The sequence below is a fragment of the Aedes aegypti genome, chromosome 2 (assembly GCF_002204515.2).
Source record: "Aedes aegypti strain LVP_AGWG chromosome 2, AaegL5.0 Primary Assembly, whole genome shotgun sequence".
NCBI classification, from domain to species: Eukaryota; Metazoa; Arthropoda; class Insecta; order Diptera; family Culicidae; genus Aedes; species Aedes aegypti.
The window spans coordinates 366,705,504-366,727,587 of record NC_035108.1 but is presented as its reverse complement, the minus strand read 5'-3'; the positions used below and the strand labels follow the sequence as shown (position 1 = coordinate 366,727,587).

The 22,084-nt window shown below is 37.5% G+C and overlaps 2 protein-coding genes across 3 annotated transcripts; one reads left to right on the top strand and one right to left on the bottom strand.

Moving 5' to 3' along the window:
• Positions 1 to 4,828: 4,828 nt before the first annotated feature.
• On the top strand, positions 4,829 to 16,482 carry LOC5577614. 2 transcript variants are annotated; one of them, XM_021846548.1, is made up of 3 exons: positions 4,829 to 5,166; positions 15,326 to 16,122; positions 16,272 to 16,482. In XM_021846548.1, exons 1-3 carry the CDS (start codon positions 5,149 to 5,151, stop codon positions 16,411 to 16,413), a joined length of 957 nt encoding a protein of 318 aa, XP_021702240.1. In that variant the 5' UTR covers positions 4,829 to 5,148; the 3' UTR covers positions 16,414 to 16,482. The 2 variants fall into 2 exon arrangements, with proteins under 2 accessions (XP_021702240.1, XP_001656608.2); XM_001656558.2 differs by having other exon boundaries at positions 4,831 to 5,166; positions 15,326 to 16,046.
• Positions 16,419 to 22,078, bottom strand: LOC5577613 (deoxyribose-phosphate aldolase). Its single transcript, XM_001656557.2, has 4 exons — positions 21,867 to 22,078; positions 21,451 to 21,798; positions 16,989 to 17,221; positions 16,419 to 16,932 (listed from the first exon to the last, which is right to left on the bottom strand). Exons 1-4 carry the CDS (start codon positions 21,892 to 21,894, stop codon positions 16,576 to 16,578), a joined length of 966 nt encoding a protein of 321 aa, XP_001656607.2. The 5' UTR covers positions 21,895 to 22,078; the 3' UTR covers positions 16,419 to 16,575.
• Positions 22,079 to 22,084: the final 6 nt, after the last annotated feature.

The window sequence follows — 22,084 nt, the reverse complement described above, 5'->3', positions numbered from 1 at the left end:
CAATCGAAACTTCTTAGCTGTATCAACGTCCTGCCGTAATTTGATTGTATTCTATGTAGATCAAATATATCTTAATGCCCTATATGACATCAATAGCAATTGTTAAAATGTATCAATGCCCTGGAGTAATTTTATATATTTTTTTTATATTCTTGACGTATGACCTGTATGACATCCAGTAGTAACTTGAGCTCATCTTATGTAGACGAAGCGCATTTTTACGCCCTGTATGACATCCACAAAAAATCCAAGCTCGAGCAACACCTTGAATTAATTTGATCTTGTCAGGTGCAACTTAAGAGGGCGTATGGCATGAATCGAAAATTCCAAGTTGTAATGGAGTAATTTGACGTCATTCCACATTGATCAGAATTACATTAATTGAAAATTACAAGCTTTATGAACACCCTGCAGCAATTGAACCTTAGTCCAGATTGATGAAGTAGATCTTAACGCCCTGTAAATAAATCAATCAAATTTTTTTATCAATATCAACGCCCTGGAGTAGTTTAATCTTGTTTTACTTAGATCAGGTGCATCTTAAAGCCCTGTAAGAAATCAATTTGGTTTAGCTTAATGACATTAACTATTGTAAATCAACTGATGAGTTCTGTTTGTTCCTGTTTGTTTTTTTTAATTTTTCTACTCTAGCGTGAACGAGCGACGCATTCAAGATCAATTGTGATTAGCATATTGTGTATACCGATCAATATGCTTATTATAATGGTGAGTTCGTTCCGGTTGAAGTGTGTCGGATGAAAACATAAAATCCGTTTTTGAACATAATAGAGTGAGAGTCATAATCTAGAACATTTATGGTAAAATTTCAATCATTTCCAACTATTTCTCTTGTCAAATTTCTCATGAATCGGAGCTTTTTGGCAGGCATACTTAGTATACTTTTTTTACGACATCGACATGTTGATGCTTTCTGGGGACGATTTGTCCTTTGAAGCAAGCACCACACTAGACGACAACGGACTAGCATACAACGCCCAGTGACATAAGCGAAATACTTTCCTGATAAAAAGTTTTACCAGACTGAAGCGGGAATTGAACCCACACTTCCTGACTCAATGCGGTACAACGCTAGGTAACACAAACTGCACGACCACAAAACCCACAATTGCTTATATCAGCTAAAGCTTCATGGCAATAGACGGGTCTCACAGGGCACATCAGAGCCTGCTTCTCACTAAGCTGTTTTTATGAGCATTTCCACAGTTATTAACTGTGAGCTTCTTCGCCAAAGTTGCCATTTTTGCATTCGTATATCGTGTAGGAGGTAGAATGATATATGGTCAGGGAAATCAAGGATTTTTTTTTCTATCTTTATTAACAAGAGTTTTAGCCCTGGGCTAGTTCATCTCGAGACCAACGGCTTTACTTCCCTTTCGAAGGAAGCTATCACTATGACCTTTGCGTCATAAGTGGCTATCCCGAGGATGGGATTCGATCCCAGGTCTTCGGCGTGAGAGGCGTGTGTTCTAAACACTACACCAATTCCGTCCTCAAATCAAGGAAATTTCCATTACGTAAAGATCCTCGACCGACCGGGATTCGAACCCAGACACCTTCAACTTGGATTTGCTTTGTAGCAGCGATCTCTAACCACTCGGCTAAGGAAGGCCCCCTTGGTATTTCGATCTTACAATTTTTTGACATTTGTATGCTCACAGTGCAATCTATAAACTTGGAATAATCTGCTTTTTCTTATATCCTAAAACTATGTTGTAGGTATGTTGCAGTATTTTATATTCCATCACAAAACATAGGGGTTTTGTAATTAAAACCACTTTCGAGAATTCCCTAGGTAGCTTTCTCATGTATCAGCAAAAGTTCACTTTTTACAGGTACATCAACTTAATGCTTGAAACATTAGGCGAAATTTACTTTACTCTCAATCTGAATTTGATATTTAGTCATATAAAAAATGCAGAATATTCTTAGATTTATGATTGCACTGTGAGCGTACAAACAAATTATTATTATAATTATAATTATTTATGATCAAAGTTCAAAGCTTATCAAAAAAATGGTTGAAATTAATGTGCCATGTGAGACCCTTGTATCCAAAAAAACAAAACCCTTGTGTAAAATAAATACAATATTATGTTTTTGACTAAAGCTTTAATATACGGGCAGAATTATACCAGGAACATTAACGGTCATTGCTTGATCAACTGTTGCATCAATTTGCTTAAATTTTCCACATGATCCATATCATCGCTAACCAAGCAAGAAATATATGCAAGTTTTCCAGCTTGTATGGCAATTTATTCGCTTAATTTGCCTCAAAACTCAAACTTCATGTGTATAACAATACTTATTATCAATGTTCATAATACTTCCGTTGCTAAAATGTTATTTTTTGTTGGTTTAGAAAAGTATTGTATTTTGCCATATAAGAGAAACGAAGAATTTCGTATGGAGACTGCAAGCATGTTCAAAAAATCGATTTGACCTCAATCGTGCAATTTCATTCAAATTATATCTGAAATGAAGGTTAAAGTCCTATTTTTTATGCTTAGTAGATTAGATCATAATAATTTTTGATAAATCATTGTTTAAATTTTATGTAAACATCAATGAAACCAGTGTTTTATACAACTTTGGCGACCTGTAGCTAAAAATTGTGACGTGCTAGAACATTTCTGAGAACGGCATCAGATTCAGCAACCCCAAATTTACTAGAGACACATAATTCGATTCTTGAGACATGCAAAAATGTAATTTTTGTTACGCTGTGTAATTTCAACATTTATGCTTTAAAAAGGTCGGAGGTCAAATCCCGTTAAGAAAACAAGCACTCATCATATTTTACTCATTCTTATAAATGATGATATCATGAAAACTTCAATGATCAACGTAATGATGCTTGCATTGAAAAAATATTTAGAAATGTGAAACGCACAATTATATTAACCATATTTAATTTGTCATTTAGTAAAACGCCAAGTGTTGGGAGAATTTTTCGTACAAATAGATTCTTCAATTTCAGAAAAAGTCTCAAAATTAAAAATGATGTTCTTTTCAACAAATTATAGCAGCGACAATAATATCAGTTCACACCTTGGAAAAGATTAAAAGTTAATTGAAATTTTGGTTCAATAAATAGCGATTGACAATTGTTCCTTTCTAATTAAGAGATAAAAACTTGGCTATGTCCTTGTGCTTGTAGAAACGTTACACCGCAGGAGAAAAAGATCGTGTAGGCTTTTTTATTTTTCTTTGGGATGAATCTGAACAATTTAATAATATCTTACATATAGTTTGTAATAAACAAACCTAGCTGTATGACAATTAAAATTTATATTTAAAATCATTCTTGGCAGTGCCAAATTTTAAATTGAATGCGAACCGAAGGAGTAATGAGCATTTTCTTATTAAGAATGTTAACACAGTAGACAGTGAACTCCCGAAACGGTGCTTCTCCTGCCCTTTGTTGAGTTCCATGTTATTTATTGAACCTCTTACCTGAGGAATTATTCGATAATTTATAATAAATTCCATTAAATAATAAACTAAAACATCGCATCTGAATTTCAGCACCTTCTATATAACATTAACACATGCAAAGAAGTCGTAAAAGTTGTGGGAAATATAAAGACAAAATTCATATTGGTTTCCGTTTGTTTGGAATGATTTTTATTTATTGGAATATTTGCAATATATCTTTTGAGAAGTAATCATTAACCCGGGAGCAAAAGCGCCCTATAGGCTATATCAACGCCCCTTCTCAAAAAAGGACGACTAAGAAGCTCAAATTTTACGACGACAGGGCTGCATGAAACGGCCTACTTTCCTGCACTGAAGTATGCAGTGCGGGAATAGTCGTTACCTAACTGAAACCAGTGCTGTAATGATTCATTACGCAACGCTTTCTCATTACACAACTGTTTTGAGTTGCGTAATGAATCATAACAACAATTTCTCAGAAATTGTAAAATAATGGTGAATGCATTCCGATATAATTTCTGATACCCTCAAGTGGTCTTCTATGAAATTGCAAAAAATGTTGTACGTGACTCGTTGCAGAACTCGATTTTTACAGCACTTGTCGTAATTATCCTACTCGGCAAGCCTCGTAGGATAAAATTACAACTCGTGCTGTAAAAATCGTCATTCTGCACCTTGTTCCGTAAACTACTATTACACAATTAAAAATACTTCATTTCAGTATTCGATAGCTATTGAGGACTGCTGGAACTACTATTGAAAAAATCACTTTTATATGATACAATACCTGATCTAATTACTAGGTTGGTGTTTGTAGAATATGCAAGAGATGCAGAGCTCATTCATACCTCATCCAGGTTGTAAGTATTGGAAATTATCTGGTATGGAATACCTTAGTTTGGTATTCAGTAACACTTTGCTTCTGCTCGGGTACTCGGGTACTTTCCCACTTTGGCGCCCCTGAAGCCTGGCACCCTTGTCAGGTATCAACCTGGCCAACCGCACGCTACGGCACTGCATTTACCCCTTCAGTTTTAATAGGAAAAAGAAAGTAAAACATATCGCACTCATTTAAACAATTATATGAATTAAATAATTAAATTTGGTTCAATTAGTTGAATACCCAGATATGTAAAAGACAGTGATATGCAATTTTTGGGAACTGCAGACAGTTTTTGACAAGATTTCGTATTGATCCGAATGCTCTCCACGATCAATCGTGATCGTTCGTCTTTTATCGGAAGCGTGAACCATATCAGTCAACTGACTCCACGCGGGTAGGGTTTTCCGCCGAAGTGTGCACGTGTTGAACCGCCCCCGGGGGTGGCCATTTAATCTATATAAGTAAGGTAGAACGGTTGATCGGCGTGATTATTTACATGTCTCCGGTGAAAAGTGATGGACGTCAATCGGTGGTGAACAGATCAGCAGCAACCATTCAAGCAAGAGCCTGAAAACGTGCGCTGGATCGAAGATCACGTGCGCTCACGAGTTCAGCGTTCGGGTGCTGGCGCTGGGAGAGAGAGCAGAAGGAGAAGGAGAACCAAAAGCGCTCGAGGAGTTGGAGTGGCGCTAGTTTATTGACTTTGTGGTGCTTGAGTTGAGGAAAATTCAGTTGTGCTTTTGTTGTGAAGGAAAACAGTAACGAAAATCCCGAATCGGAGCGCGCAGTCGGTGCAGTTTTTCAAGATGAAGCTTATACTTTTGGTAATTTGAAATGTTTGGTTGTCTAAGGGTGTTGGAGAAGTTATCCAGCTGAGTTGGTGAATTGCACTTTTGAGGAGCGTCGAACGAACGATGAGTTTGATCGAATTATTGCGCGTGAAATTGGACGTAAGCGGTTATGTGATAGCCAATGGGCCAATGTTTACGATCGTTTACGATCATCGTCATCATCGAAATGGTTTCGTTTTCGTGGATTGTGCGAGGAGAACATTGTGCAATGGAAGTGCGGCGTGCATGGGTTTAATTGGTCCAATGAGAGTGAAGTTTCAATTCGCCGAGATGAAAAAATGAACTTGTAGGAATTTGTGTCACACCGGCCAGCACGTGTGGTGCTTTGGAGCAATTTGGCATCTTTTCGGGGAATTTCTCAATGAAACTTTTAACAGAAGTTGTTTATTGAAACGCAAAAAGTGATGTAATAATGAGCTTTAAATATCCGAGAATGCAATGACTCCAATTTTCCCTTGTTTTATGTTTTTTTCTGCTCAAAAAAGTGAAAGAGACTGCATGCAGTATGCTATAATTGAGAATATAATAAAACAAATCATTTAAAATGCGCGATTGTGAGAAAATTGTAAATGAATTATGTACTTGACAACAACATTTGTCAAGTACCACCTTGAAGGTGAAACCGAAATGATTGACAAATACTATTTTTTTTAATGAAAATAATAATGAAAAATAATGATATTGTATAAGGTACCGGTTGTACCCTCTAAGGAAGTGATTTTAGGTTTTGCCACAATTTTTTTATTTGTTGCACAGCATAAACAAAACCATGATCATGCCAAAACGTAAAATAAAACTTCTTCCATGAGATAAAAATGCTTATATCATCATGTATAGTCCAAAATACGTTGTAAACATTCAATTGTGTAGTACTATTTTTCATTATTTTGGATATATATTGCACCCTCAAAGTATATATTTTGGACCCCAGCATTCAAATTCGATTGGAGATCATGCCTAAGATACTTTATGTTTAATGTGCTTCTGCAAAGACTTATCAATCGATTAACATGGGAAAACCGAAGAAATTCTACCCTTTTAGCTCAGAAATTTGAAAAATAAGATGTTCACATTCGGAACATATTTGACGGCCAAAATTTTTGTATGTTAATTGAATTTAAATAATTTCCGTCAAAATAAAGCCATTTTTCATGGTTGATGTAAGTGTACAACAGTCCCGTCTATCCAAATGACATGCAAGCTGGGTGAATTTCTGAAATCTATGATAATAAATCTTCGAGCTGTTCAGTGGAATATCTCTAAGTAAATGAAAACCCTAATTTAATATTGTACCATTTAATTCCACTAGAGTTTGTAACCTTTGACAGATACACATGTTTCGACCTCAACTATAAGGCCGTCTTCAGTATCTTGTAGTAGGTTGAAATACGCGTATCTGTCAAAGGATAGAAACTCTAGTTGAATTAAATGGTGTTTTGGCCAGGATGTCTTTCCCTACGTTGTGCGATTTTAATGATGAATGGACAACGACTCAAACGCACTGTCTTTCCATACTGCTAATTTATTACCACCGAGGGGCAGCGTGCTCGCTCGGTGTTAAACGATAGATATGGTACAAGCAAAGGGATACAAATTTACAACTGATGTGATGCTGTGTTGAGTGTGGCTTATATATCACAGAGGTAGTACGGATTGAATGCTACCGTGCGTACAATGGCACAAAGCAATGTTACGCTTACGGTATGTCACCACGATGCCTAATTCCCAGCCTCCTGACACCACCCATACGCCCATACGACTCTGCGCACTCAATAAATTCTTTATAATAGTTGAAGTATTAAGCATTACAAGCATTTAAACTCTGAATTATTCTTCATTTTCTTGCTTTATACGGCTTTAGGTCCCCAGTGGAGCTTGGAATGTCTCTAAAATAGTAGTTTACTAAGTAAATCGAATTTTATCTATAATTTAATCCATGATAATTACTGTTACTGAATGCAATTATGTGCAACTCTCAAAATAATCGAAATCATCATATGATTTCCAAAACATGTAATCAACTTTGTTTTCTAAAAACTTAACCAACATACAAAAAGGGTACAAACTACGTATTTTTTGCTTTCACCCTTGGCGTGTAAAGGAAAATTAGCTTTGCCTGTTTATGTATTTTCACTAGAAAATATAAAAACCAATTTCTTTTTGGTTCGGTTTGGATCCGGGTTTGGTATTAAATAATTGTCTCGGATTCGGGTCGGATCCGAGTTCCTGGTTTGTTATATGTGAAACCCGAACATTCCTACTAAATACGAAGAATAGTTTAAGCGAAAGGGTATATCCATTCTTAATGTATTTTTCATCACTCAATCGAGAAGAATCGCCGCTCTGTATAAGCGTGACGTAATTAATGAACGTTTCGTTTTGCAGATCACTAACAGTACTTTATTGGCGTTTCTATATAACAAATACTATTAAACCTCGATGTTCACTCGACATTGACTCATGAAACTATACAAAAAATCAAAATTATTTTATTGCAAGGTTGGGGAGCATTCAAAAATTTCGTCCATCGTTCAGGGGAGGAGGAGTATACGAAAATGTGAAATGTAAAAATCACGACAGGGGATTGAGGGAACGGAGTGTAGAAATCCTTAAAATATAATGGACGTCATTTTTTAATCTTCCCTTACAATTCTGTGGTCTAAATTGCTATTTTAGCTGACTACGCCCATTCTTGAAACTACCATGGTATTTCAGACCAATTTATTGCGGGGAAATTTAAAAATTTGGATCCCTTCGCGGAAATAACGCGCAGTGAGCAATCCCCGCATAGAACACATGAACCACAGTAAGCATTTCATTGAAATTGCAGACCGTTCCTAAACAAGTAAACATTTGGAAGGCTGAAGTGTCATCTCGTGAACTGATAAATGCAAATTCAAATCTATTTTCTGGTATCGAGCTTTGTTTCATTTGCAATAATTGAATTTGGCAATGGTGGTTAGTTGGGCAAGCTTTATGAATTCAGGATATCAAAATCCATTGAAAATTGATCACAAGTGTTTCTTCAGTTATGCGGAAATTCGAATGTTATCAAATGTGTGAGAGCGTTGAGTAATTGCTCGGAATTGTTTCTGGGGAAGGATTGGGAAGAGTGTATGACTTAGTGCTATTTATTCAGTTTGTTCGTTGAGTAATTTGTAACATAGATATTGTCAAGGCATTTAATACAGTTGACAGGAACCGCTCAGAGACCAAACGTAAATTCAAATAGCAGAGGTGACTACGATGATTTTGATGGGAAATTTTCTGATAAATCGACCTGGATTTTCCAGGAATCAAAATTTATCTTGCAACGCGTAATACTATGTTTACGGTACATCCCACTCCATTACTGCTAAATTTGACAGAAATAATTTACAACAAACTGATTTCGACTACAGACATGATAAAATCAAACGTATTTCTGGTCTGCTGAAAATTGCCGGTGCGAGCGCTTAAGTTAACCCCCTAAAATAGTAGTTTTTACCGCACAATTTTTTTGCGTGTACTATGATGGTCCTCTCAAACAATTTTCCAAAGCATTTCTATTCCATATCTCGATGGTGCCGACAAGTCGATTGTTCCCTTCAATATCAACCTCTGGAGGGTTGATTGTATGTTGAAAATAACGTTTTATAATTGCTGCGCATAGTAAGGAACATAGTTGAAAAATGGTTCCTTACTATGCGCACTCAAGAAGAATAAGAAAATGAAGAGAAAATAAGTTGCACTTTACCAGTGATGATTGCTCGATAAATAAACCAGTGCCTACATACTGAAAATCTGAAATATCTTCTCTTTAATTTGCTTCAAATGACTTAAGCGAGAGGTACTCTCTTAGCATTTTTGCTAACGGACAGTCAATTTGGACGTTTTTCAATATTTTTAAAACTATGTTATTTTTTATTTTAAATTACTTAAAAGTAATAATCGTAATTTTTTCTAGAAAATTCTTCGCTTAATTATTTATTACCGGGTACCTCCGTTGGTTTGACCACATTTAATCTGAACACTTTTAAATCTGTACCCCGCTAATTTGCACATCGTTCAGATTAAAAAAGGTTCAAACGTCATTCAGCTCATGGAATGGAGTGAAGTGAGAAGGAACGCTGTGAAACGGAACGCAGAATCAAAACAAAACAGTGAAAAAGTTAACCAGAAACACGTTTCTAGGGTTACTAGATGTTCAAATTAAAAATGAACCCCGATGGTTTGCATGAGGTACCGTTCAAATTGGCGGGGGTGCACGGTACTATTGTAGCAATATGAGGAAAAAAAATTAAACGAAAATTCAAGTATTTTACCCGATTTTTGTGGATTTTGGTAAAAGTGCGCAGAGTTAGGGGCCCTCACGGTATCATGTCTTGCTAGCTCATGCGGAACATTTTTGAAACTCTATAACCGATTGGTCATTTTGGCATTTGTTCATTTTGAAAACAGGTGACCATTTTAGGTTCATTTTCAGAACCTCGGTTTTAGTTAAAAGAGGTCGGTTTTTATAATTTGAAAATAGCCATTATATGATTATGCGATTTGAAAAAATTGAAATTTAAAAGTTCTGAACGTTAAAGGGCCATTTTGGGTTTTGTTGAGTATCCCAGGAGTTTGGTTCCAGAATTTCAATTATTATTTTTTAATAAAATATAAATTGGCCCATAAACGGAACACATAACTTTAAGAAAATTTTCATCACGAGAAGTATAAAATCCAAATGGTACATGGAGATGTAACTATCGGATTTGTGAGTGTTTTGGGTATATTCGATCGTTATACTGAAACACAGTAACAAAGTTCCAATAATTTATTTTTGAAATTATGATTCTTTTGGGAATCCTGAATAAAAAAACGATGAGAAACCTATAATGTTTCTGATGAGTCTTAGAATACTCAGAATACTCACACAATTCTCATCAGTATCCTCTCAGAATTCTCATTGGAATCCTCGCAGGATTCACGTAAGATTCTTCTCAGAATTTTCATCAGGATCTAGGATCGTGATTCTTATCAGAATTATCGCATAATCGCAGGATTCACAAAATATTTTTTGCAGGATTCACATCAATGTCCTCGCAGGATCAATTCTCATAAACCAATCTTCTCATTAAAGTTCTTTCAGGATTCTTTTCTGAATTTTCCCTGGGTTCTCATCAAAATTCACATCAGAATCCTCTCAGAACCCTTTCAAAATTCTCATCGGAAGCCTCTTAAGATTCACATAAGATTCTTCTTAGGACTCGCATCAGAATTCTTTTAGGATCTTTTAAGGATTTCCTTTAAAATCCAGCAACTTCTCAGAATTCACATCGGACTCGTCTCAAGTTCTTCATTCGAATTGTTTAACCATAATCTTTGGATTGGATGGAAAAATTCGAGGATTCTCATCAGATTATTTTCTGGATTTTAATCATAATCCTGTCAAGATTCTCAACCGATTACTCTCAGGATGCTCATCAAAACCCGTGCAGAAACTCATCAGAATCCTCTCAGGATTCTCACTGGAATCAGAATCCTTTTTGGGTGCTTGTCAGAATCCTCGGTATCAGATATCTTACCAGGATTCTTAAGAGAATCGTTTCAAAATTCTCATCAGAATCATCCTGATCAGCATCGACGCCGAATTCTCATCAGCCAACCTTCCAGGATTCGCATCAGAATCCTTCGAATTAAAATCAAAATCTTTCCGAGACTCTACTCGAAAACATTCTTGGATTCTTACCGAAATCTTTCCATTATTCCTTTCTAGGATTCTCATCAGAAACAATTCAAAGATCTCAACAGGGATCAGGATTTTCATCACAATTCTTTCTTTAAGAGATGCTTCCAGGATTCTCACTATAATATTTACAGGATTCTCATCAGAATCCTACCAGGATTTCCAGTATTGTCACCAGAAACTGTTTTTATCGGAAACCTTCCCATAAAATCATGGGATTTTATTTGAAACCTTTCAGGGTACTTATCTAAAATATTTAGGGATTTCATTGCATGCCTACATTATGAGCATGATATTTCTCAGAATCCGTTTAGAATTCTAATCAGCTCCTTTCAAAATTATCATTATAATCCTTTCAAGATTAGTACTAACATCTTTGTTGGATTCCAGTACCCTCCCAGTAAAATGGGAATTTCAAAAATAAATCATTGATCTTCTGAAACAAAAGTAGAACTTTGTTACTTAACCGCTAATAATATCTTGAAAAATCTATCAAAAATGTCATGTCTTTCGCTCCACACATCTTTCTTAAGATTCAGAAGAATTTGTCCAAGAAACTTATGAAAAAATGCTTTGGTCGGTTTTGGAAATTATCATGAAATCATTTTACAAATTTCGGAGTAATTTCTAAATAAAATTCGTTAGGGTTTTCGTAATATTTACACAACTATCACTTCAAGAACATGTCTGGAAATTATCATGTTTTTTTTTACTGAAGTTACTCTCTATCCCATGTCATTTTCTGTAGCTCTTTTTATATTACGATTTGCGTTATTTTTTATTTATTTAATTATTTACTCCTTTTTGCTCTAGGAGAAGGGAAAAGCCCATGAGAGTGTAGCTACTTGAAGCCACTTCTCCCATACGCATAAAACCTTCTCATCTTTCCAAAAACTAAGTATGATTCAATGATTTGAGCGATATCTGCAATTCCAATGAGCGTAGTTTGGAATAATCAGAATTCCTGTACAGATTTTAGTTAGAACTCTTCCAGCGATTTGTCCAGAAACAGCTTAAAAATGCCGATACTAACTTCTGCATGAATTCTGTTAGTACTTCCAAATAACTGCGGAATTTCATCTATAGTTGCTTTTTCCAGAATTACTTGATAATTTCTCCAGCAAAAAATATAAAATTTTCCTCACATTTTTTTTTGCAGAATTACTGCCGAGAATTTTTTTTTATGCATTCATCTAGATATTTGCATAACAATATTTACAATATATTCAAGGGTAAATGTTTCTGGAGGGATACTTGAAAAAGTTCTGGGATTTCTTTTAAAATTCACATTTGTGCAGTTTGTTTGTAAGTCTATTACGAGTAGTAAATATGGATAAATTATGGGTGAAATTATGAAAAAATCCACGTACTCGGCTGAGATTCGAACCCAGGACTCTTGTATGCTAGACGAGCGCCTTACCAACTAAGCTACCGAGCCACTTGTTGAAACATTAACTCATAAGGTTACAAGTTTCGAATTCAAATCTCCACACGAGCCACCAATAATATGAAATTCATTTCCATTTTTTATATTCAATTCTCAATGTTTGTGCGTCTAGGTGAAATTGAAAATTAAAAGACACCAACATGTAGGCGTGTGCTGCACCCATTCTCTTTCTCGTCGCATATGCTCTCATAGTCAGATTCGCCTCGTGCTAGCGGAGTTTGTTTTTGTTAGTTTTCGCACTGATCGGGAATCATTCGGCTGAATTTTTAGGACACTGATTACAGGAATTAAAACAAGAAACTTTCATAATTCGCTTTTCGCTCCGATACTTTCACGATTCATTATGAGGATGATATTTTGTTATACCTGTCTGTAGTAGGACTGTGTATATAGAATCTGGTAGGACTTATATGTGAAGTCGAGACTATTTTACTTGATTGTCTTTCCTTATTTAACAAAACAAATCATAGGTTATTGTAAAATTTCTTAGAAAAAGCTAAGCATTCTTGGTAAATAGTCCAACTGCAGAAATTTTCCAACAACAGTAAGTGATTCTGGTAATGAAGCTTTCAGAAATTCTACATACAATACAATAAGTGATTTGTTTACTGATGATGCCACAAAATATCAAAGGAAATTCGACTCAATATTTGTTCAGCAATTAAACAATTACTTCCAGAAATCCGTAATACAATTCTACAAACAATTTCTATAAAATGTGCTTCGAAATTGTGTGTAGGAATTCCTCAAAAATTAAAAGCAGATTACTTCAGAAATACCGTAAAACGGGGTAACTTTGATAATGCGGGTAACTTTGATAATGCGAGACCCACAACATATTAAACGAAATATCGAAGTTTCTGTTAATCAGTTAAGCATAACGAATGCCAAGGTAAAGAGTATTAGTATGACACTTCATGTCAAAGCTATATTCGTTGGAATCAAGTGCATTTGAGGGTTTATATGCAAATATTAAAAATTTATAAGATTTTAGCATTTTTGCAACACTTACAAACAATCTGTTCTACGATCACTATTTGATGAAGTCATAATGAGTTCGTCACTTATTCTTGACAGTCTAGTTATAGTAGAACACGAATTCAGTCTCAAATCTCTTAACGAAAAGCATTTTTATAAACAGGGACCATTTTTGTAATGTAAGTCAGAAATTTTCATATAGCGTTAAACGCCTAGAGGTATGTAACGCCCTATAAATGTTCCGTAATTCATTCATTTTTGTTTGATTTATACTCCATTATCAAAGATACCCCAAAACAGAAAACCAACTTTCGATTATATGAAAAATAATATATCTATTCAAAATAAATCTTTTGGCTATCTATCAAGTGCAATCGATAGCTAGGATGTCAGTACTTGTTTTAAAAATATAAATTGTAATTCTTTGAAACAGAATGCATAAATATTGAAGTTTTCTTCGAAAAAACTATCAAAGTTACCCCGTTTTACGGTACCTTAAAGAAAGACGAGCATTCTCGGCTATTGTCAGCAGCAGCACGCTCGTGCTTTGTATTACAAGCGAGCTTTGTTCAACATATACTCAGTACACTGTGTGCTCGACCTTAGATGATTCCATGAATTGTTTCTGTAGGAATGATCTTGCTGAATTATGGGTATGGCAATCGTTTGATGGTCCTACCCAGGTATTTTTGTGCGTACACGTAAAAAAAATCTGTTCCTGAAGTCGTGGATAAATCATGAATATCCATATTCATGGTCCGATATTGTATGGAAAAGAGTGCCATGAATATGGGTATTCATAATTTCATGATAAATTTTCGTGGTTTCAGGAACACATTTTTACCCGTGTCCTACCTGTCCTGCAAACTTCTCGCAACCCTGCTCAACACCATTTAGGGTAAACACAAATCAAGTGGATTCGTGTATTTAAATACTCTATTTGGGGGACGGACCTGGTGTAGTGGTTAAAACACACGCCTCTCACGCCGAGGACCTGGGATCGAATCCCATCCCCGAGATAGTCACCAAAAATTTCAGTGACGACTTCCTTCGGAAGGGAAGTAAAGCCGTTGGTCCCGAGATGAACTGAACTAGCCCAGGGCTAAAAATCTCGTTGATACAGATAAAAAAAAAAATACTCCATACATGATGTTTGGCCGTCAGTTCGGCTCATCTTTCCTAACTGGTGCATTCTACCCCTGATCCCGAATAATTTTATTATTCTTGATTTCGGTCAAAAATAGTCTTCTTCTTGGAAAATGTCATCAGGAAACGTCTGTTTCCATCACCAATTCTTTATTACCATCGTTTGGTCATATCAGCTGATGCCATGTTCCGCTGGAGAACGCATCTTTTGCAATCTTTTTCCTGACTTTACTTCACAACCGGTATAAAGCCATGTTCTCAGACTTAACGTAGAGCACTGTCATATATATGACCTCAGAGTTTTTTTTGTTTGAAAAATGGTCATTCTTTAGATTCATTTCGTCTACTCGATAAATGGTGCCATTAGCCAATGGTTTGCATAAGCCATAATTTTGCAATTTTTGTTCAGGTACCGATAAAATATTGCCATTATTATTTCTTCTTAATAGTGTTACGTGTTTGAAATCACCCGAAAGGAAATAATTAAATCATATCTGAATGTACTTACTGCCCAATCTCAACGTACTTAAACTATTCATTTCGAAACCGATATGCTGTTCTCCTTAAACGATCATTTGCCAAATTCGCGTTAGATAATGTCCAAAATTTCATAATTTTCTTCACAATGCCATTCATGCTAGCTGGCATTGCACATAGCGATGAACGAAAAGAAATTGATGATAATTGAACCAATTATCTGGATATGCTGTTTACCGCCTTGAAAAAAAATTGTGCGGTTGAAGCGATGTATCATCCAGATGATCGTGTTGAATCGAATCAGTTGAACATTTTTGTAAATTGCCTGACAACCTTCCAAATACCTAACAACCGCAATTGTCTCGTTTCAGTCGACGGTATGCTTATTCAGCATCATCGTTCAAACCAGTGCTTTACCGATGAAGGTCAGCAAACCGCAGGCCCTGGTCACAAGTCGTGAAGATCGTTCGGTAAACGTTGCTCCAGCCAGCAATGGTCCCGCCAACAAAGAACTTTCCCCACCTACGAAGCCCGGCAGCGGGTACTTCATCCGAGTGATACCCAAGGAGCAGGACGAGTTCGAACGATTGATGGATTTTTTCGCAGTTGGGGAGATCGATTCGCCCAGCGAGTTAGCCGGATCTCCCCAAAAGACGTCTTACGGCTCCTATAGTCCACGACAGGATGATCTGACGGAACCACTGCTGCCTCCACCGGTTGAACAGAACGAACCCAACTACTACAGCGTCAAGCCAAGGAAGAGTAAGAGCAAGAAGTACATCCCAACTCAGAAGCAGGTCAATATTAAAAACACGGAGAACATCGAGAAGACTGAAAATGAGCGGTCCAGGCAGAATGCCGGATTACCCAGCAGCGGAGAAATCGACGAAGTAGATTTTCTTGGGGGACTGGATCTGGAGAAGCTTCTGGCATCAGCTTGGTTGACGGAGGCCGATGCTGATGCGGAAGCTGCCAGAGGGAAGGTCACCGCCAAGGAACCGAAACCAGCTGAGCTGAACACGGGCGAGTACATGCCCAGTCCTCAGCGTCGGATGGACGAACACACCCGATGGCTGCCGAGCGAAAATGAAGGTGCCCGAGTTGATTATCAGCTGCACGGCCATAAAGGGCCGGACAGCTATGCGTTTGGATATGACACGGGTAGCGGGTAAATTGGGGGCTTGATTGTGTGTGGCACTAATGGCACGATGGAGACTTTGGTGGATGGTAGCAAGTTAGGGCGGGAGTTTGTGTGATATCTGTGTTGATTGCTCACGTTGGAAATTAGATGTTATGATTTTTGTTTTATTTTTGTAGGAAGAATCGGCAGTTTCACGTAGAGGAGCGTGACAACGACGGGAATGTGAGAGGTCGGTATGGATACTACACCAAGAACGGCAAGTTCCGGATTGTGAAATATAGTTCGTCACCTGAGAAGGGCTTTCGAGTAGAGAGCTAGGAGTGTGCAATTTTTAGTTATTTATTGTTATTGCATTGTACAAATTTTAATAAAAGTAAAATCGTGGAAGTTGTTATATACTGCGAAGTGTACAAAGCGCTTTTGTCAAATTGTAAAATTATATTATTTCAACGTTCGCAGAATCAGCGTATGATGTAGCGATTACGCTTTAACAGCTTTTTCATGAGCGCTTTGTACGTATTTAGCAGTGAGGTTGTAATATTGCTTCTCAACGTCATCCAAAAGCCCTGATGCTCCAAAACGGAACAGTTCCGGCTGAAGCCATTCGTCACCGAGTGTTTCCTGAATCATGATCATCCAAGCTACGGCATCCTTCACAGTGCGAACGCCTCCTGCTGGTTTCAGCCCGATTTTCTTTCCTGTTAGTCTGCGGAATTCTTGTATGGCACGGATCATGACCAATCCTACCGGCAGAGTAGCGTTTACTGCTTCTTTGCCAGTAGAAGTTTTAATAAAGTCCGATCCGGCCATCATGGCGACCATGGATGCCTTGTAAACCTAAAAAACGAAAGTGATAAGTCCATTGACATTACTCAAGTAACCTAAAAACATACATTGACCATAGTTCCACACTCGCCGATGCCCAGAATCGTCTTCAGATGAGCCCGATCGCCGCAAGCATGTCTCATCTGTACAATTTCATCGTACAGTTGCTTCCATTTGTTGTTCAGCACAAGACTACGATCCACAACAATGTCGATTTCCGATGCTCCTTGGTCGATGGCATATTCGATCTCCGCCAAACGAGATTTCAGTGGGTATAGGCCCGATGGGAACCCAGTTGCAACTGTAAATGGAGATAGAGAGTGTTGAGGCTTCGGACGCCTGGCAGTTTAGATACTACTTATGATTACTCAATAGAACAGTACTTCGCAGTGCTAGAACTATTTCTTTGATCTCTCTTCGATTCTTGAGCGTTGGTAAGTAATCCTTCTAGGACATCATTTTGGAGAAATAAACCTCCAAAAGCAGTGACTTCCAACTGTAAAGGCCCAAACGCAATGATAGCGGAACGGCAACGGAATGCGGAACCGGTTCGCCAGCAAGAATCACACCATCTCGACTGAGCTGTCAATGGATGCAAGTGAGCCAACACTGAATCGACAAGCAAATTATAGTTCATGCTGGCGAACCGGTTCCGCTTTCCGTTGCCGTTCCGCTATCATTGCGTTTGGGCCTTAAAGGTCCAAACGCAATGATAGCGGAACGGCAACGAAAAACAGAACCGGTTCGCCAGCATGAACTATAACATACTTGTCGACTCAGTGTTGGTTCATTTTCTATCTTTGACATCTCAGTCGAGATGGAGTGATTCATGCTGGTGAACCGGTACCACTTTCCGTTGCCGTTCCGCAATCATTTTTCGGCCTTAATGGTTATGGTTGCTAGCATAAACACGAGGCTGGGTTGAATCTCTGAATTCAGAACTTCCTTCCAAAGAAGTGGGTTTCAAAACTATTGTTAAACGCACCAAAAAATACGAGAAGAGTGTTTCTTTGGAATGTGTGCTTCCTTCCAAAAGAGAAAAGGATAATGTTGAATACTACATTGAATTGAGTTTGATGCATTAGAAGAAAAAAAATCTAACAGCAAATTGAAGCAACCTCTAGCTAATGTTCTTTGGTTCAGATGAAGAAGCAAATAATGCCGTCAATCGTAGTAAGTATCTTCGAATATGGTGTTTTAGGCAGCAAATCTTTGAATCCTCTAGTTGAATCAATATTTCCTTCCATTTTGCCTGTTTTCGGAAACCCTTGAAGATTGCAAACTACCGTAAACCGGGGTAACATTGATCAGTTTTTGGGATATTTCTTAAACTGTTCATTTGAAAATGCAAATATGGCAAGTTTTATATTTTTAAAACAAGTACTGGCACCCACCGCTCGTGACTGTATACTCTATTTCAGTTTTGAAAATATTTATGTAAGTTTAAATAAATGTTTTAAGTGATTTTTTGATTAAGCTGATATGGGGTAATATTGATCACCCATGTAAACAACATTCGGTAATGCTGAAATTGTCGTTGCTTACTTAAATCATGGCCCCTAAAGCCGAATATGAAGACCAAACTCTTACAAGTCATATGCTTTTTGAGTTATTTCGAAAATAAAATCACTTTGAACCGCGTAATACGCCTAAAGGTAGGCAATTTCCTAAGGAAATTCTGCATTCTTAATAGTAGTTCGTTAATGTTACTAAATTGAATAAACTTTATACAGATTTGACAACGGAATCGTTTTCGGCGATGTCAACGCGATTTTCGCAAAAACCTCAATTAATATTAGCTTATGAATGTAAGAAGGAGAGGCACCATTCATGCTTTGAAAATATTCTATAAATAAATGATGAATCGAACTTTTTACGAGAAGGGTCATACTGATCAATGTTTCCTTGCTGTTCAATGTTACCCCGGATTACGGTACTCCAAATAATTGGGTTTATTCTACGAGTGGCATGAGGTGACAATTGTCGGTGTCGTCTTTTGATTTGCACAGCGAGTCACTTCCCTCGAGTCGAGAATTGTCACCTCGCTATACGACACCGACAATTGTCATCTCAAGCCACTCGTAGAATCAACCCAAATTATTCCTCGTAGAACAAATTTTTCAGAAGGAACTTCTAAAAAAGTTCTATGTGGATTTCCCGCCTTGAGGCTCGAATACATGTTTCAAATAAGCAGATCGACTAAGATTAATATTTAGTAACATTTACTTTATGTAACGCTAAACTTATGAAAAAAGATTTAACTATATCATATGTACACTCAGGCAAATTGACTATCGATAAACATAGGAACCCCTTATGAAAATTCGCCACAAGGAATCGGGTTGAAATTCATAAATTTGCCTTATGAAACCGAAATTTGAAAACAAAAATAGTTTTCGCAGTAACCTGGAATCGAACCAAGGACCTTGCGATCGATAGGCTCGTACGTACACCCCGCGCCTATCGACGCCTTGGTGTAGAGTGATGCTAAAACGATACATAAAGCGTTCGTATTGCGATAATCGTTCCATCTTTCATAAGGCAAAATGTATGAATTTCGATAGTCCAGTTCGCTGCGTGTATATAAAAAACGATAAGTAGAAGTTGATCAGCGTGGATTTCAGCTGTTTTGTGTCTGTCTGTTTTGTGCTATCGTTGTCAACCTCGCACCACAGACAAACAGACGCCACACTCTCATTATTGTCCATCGACCACCTTTTTAAAGGTAGATTCAAAAATATAGTAGGTGGCCAATCCGCCACCCACAGCGCTCGCATCGTTTTTGTTCGCGTTTGACGTTTACACACTAACGCCATCTGTTGGCCTGTCGGCCAAACACACCGATTTTAGCATTGGGCGTACATGTCCTCGTGACTATGATTTTGATCGCGATTTGTTCTAAGTGTTACGTCTGTTTGTCTGTGCTCGCACTGTGTTTTATTTACTCGATTTCATGCGCTTTTTGAATAGCGCCCATACCGTTGATTTTAGCGACATAGCTTGTTCGGAGAAGTTTCTTGGTATATTAAAGCGCAACTTTTGACGAAAAAAGTGTTGTGATCAATCCACCTAGCAGTGAGATAGAAAAACTGTTTTTTCAAAACATTTAGATAGATATATGGTGTCTTCGGCAAAGTTGTAGAATTAGCAATTTGAAACAACTTTGTCGAAGACACGATTTTTCTATCTCTTATACTTTTTGAGATATATGCCGTTATATGTGAATGACCCCTAAAAATCATATTTTTTATCATAACTTTTTCCAAGATTTTTAACATTTTTTGTGTTTTCTGCAAAGTTGTTTGTCATAGAAAAACCCGTGTTCAACATCTTCAAGAGTGGCGGCGCGAAGCTGCTCTTCCGTTGGTAGGGCCACTTCCAACTGCTGCACGTAATCTTGGGCAACTTTTGAGTCCCGTCGCCGCTTGATGTTGAGCCGTGGCGTTCGGCTTCGACGCGAAATGGTCACCGTCGAATGTTTTGAGCGCATACATACAGCAACTTGTTAATGATCCGAATTGCACCGCGGTATGTGCGAACATTGGTGATGTCGAAGAAAAATTTTCCATCTATTAGAACGTGGTCGATTTGATTATCGGGTAATCTCCAGGTGGCCTTATGGATATCTTTGCGCGGAAGAAGTACCTTCTTCCTATACCACGAAAGGAATATATATATGTTAAAATTCAAGTTATATCTGACGTGCTGTGCAGATTTCATTCAAATCGGTTTATAAACAACTGAGATCTAGCCTACCAAAGTTGACCATTTTGTATGGAAAATCGAAAAAGTTGCAAATGTTTCGTCCAATACTGTAGTTTTCGGTAAAGGCCTTATGTGTGTCCAGAAAAAGTATAAACTATCCGTGTAGCTCCTAAAGATTCATAAAATGTTTCTGAATTGAAAGTTAGGACTTTTGAACTTTCACGGAAAGTTTATTACGCATTTGTCATCTCGCTTAAGCTTTTCCATAAACTACTAAAAATATGATTATTTTGTTTGATCCCATGAATGTCACAAAACTTTTGACGAAAGTTAAACATACATTTTGTGTTCAAACCCAGTCAGCAAAACCAATAAAGAACAGACCAAATCAGAAAAATAAGATTTTTACGGTTTTGCAGCGGAATCATACATTTACCCGGCACCCGTCCAATTTTATTTCTTACTTTTGAGTCTGAACGGTGCAAGCTTATCAAAAAAGCGCAAGAAAGCGAATACACCTATTTAGCTACCGAAAACTAACTGGATCAGGATTATAGGTTGTTTGGTCCAATGGACCAACAATAAACACTTTAAAATCGTGTGTCTTGTGGCAAAATATGAGCCTAAAAAACTCCTTTCCGAAGTTAATCGAAAGTGACAATTATAGGATCTGACTCTTCAATTTAGCATAAACAAAATGATAGTGTTTCAGCTCAACAGCTTTCGAAAAGCCTTCTCAACGAAGTGAATCAGTGTCGAGAAAGGATACGTCTTCCTAGTTGAATTTGACACATCGCTTCGCTTCAAGTCACTCTTATAGCTTACCTGCAGCAATTCCGATTTCGCTCTCCCTTCCCAACGCCTTCAGTGATTCATAGGCATCGCGTACCCGACTCGGGTAGACGCACACGGCAGCCGTATGGATACTTCCAACGGCAGCCCCGGCCAGGTGCCGTTCCGGAAAAGGATGAGCCGCCCGGAAACAGAGCCGCTCAACATTGGCTCGCGTATCATCGCCACTAAGAGTGGTCAGATCAGTCAAACGCAGCGCCTTCAGCGTCCAGTGGAGCATTTGGGCTGGAGTTTGTCGCTTGATAAGCGACGACGTCAAAAGGTCAACCGATTGCTCCACGCTACGTAGATTGATGTAGACATTTTCCAGTGGAGTGGGATCTATAAAATAGTGATACATTGCTTAGAAGGTCAACTATTTTCAAATGTTTTGCACGCATGAAATTTACCGAAGGGAATTTCCTTATTTTCAACCATAATGCTAACGAGGTAGATGATTTGTACTTGTAGGAATGTACTACACTGAACTTGTTACTCTTGAACTTGAAGCAATACTGATAGTAAGTGAAAGAGAATGCGATCAGCAACTGGAATACTGATGCGATAATTGTAAATGTTTCTTTGCGTTATCAACATCAACAGCAAATGTACCTGCTGTATTGATGAC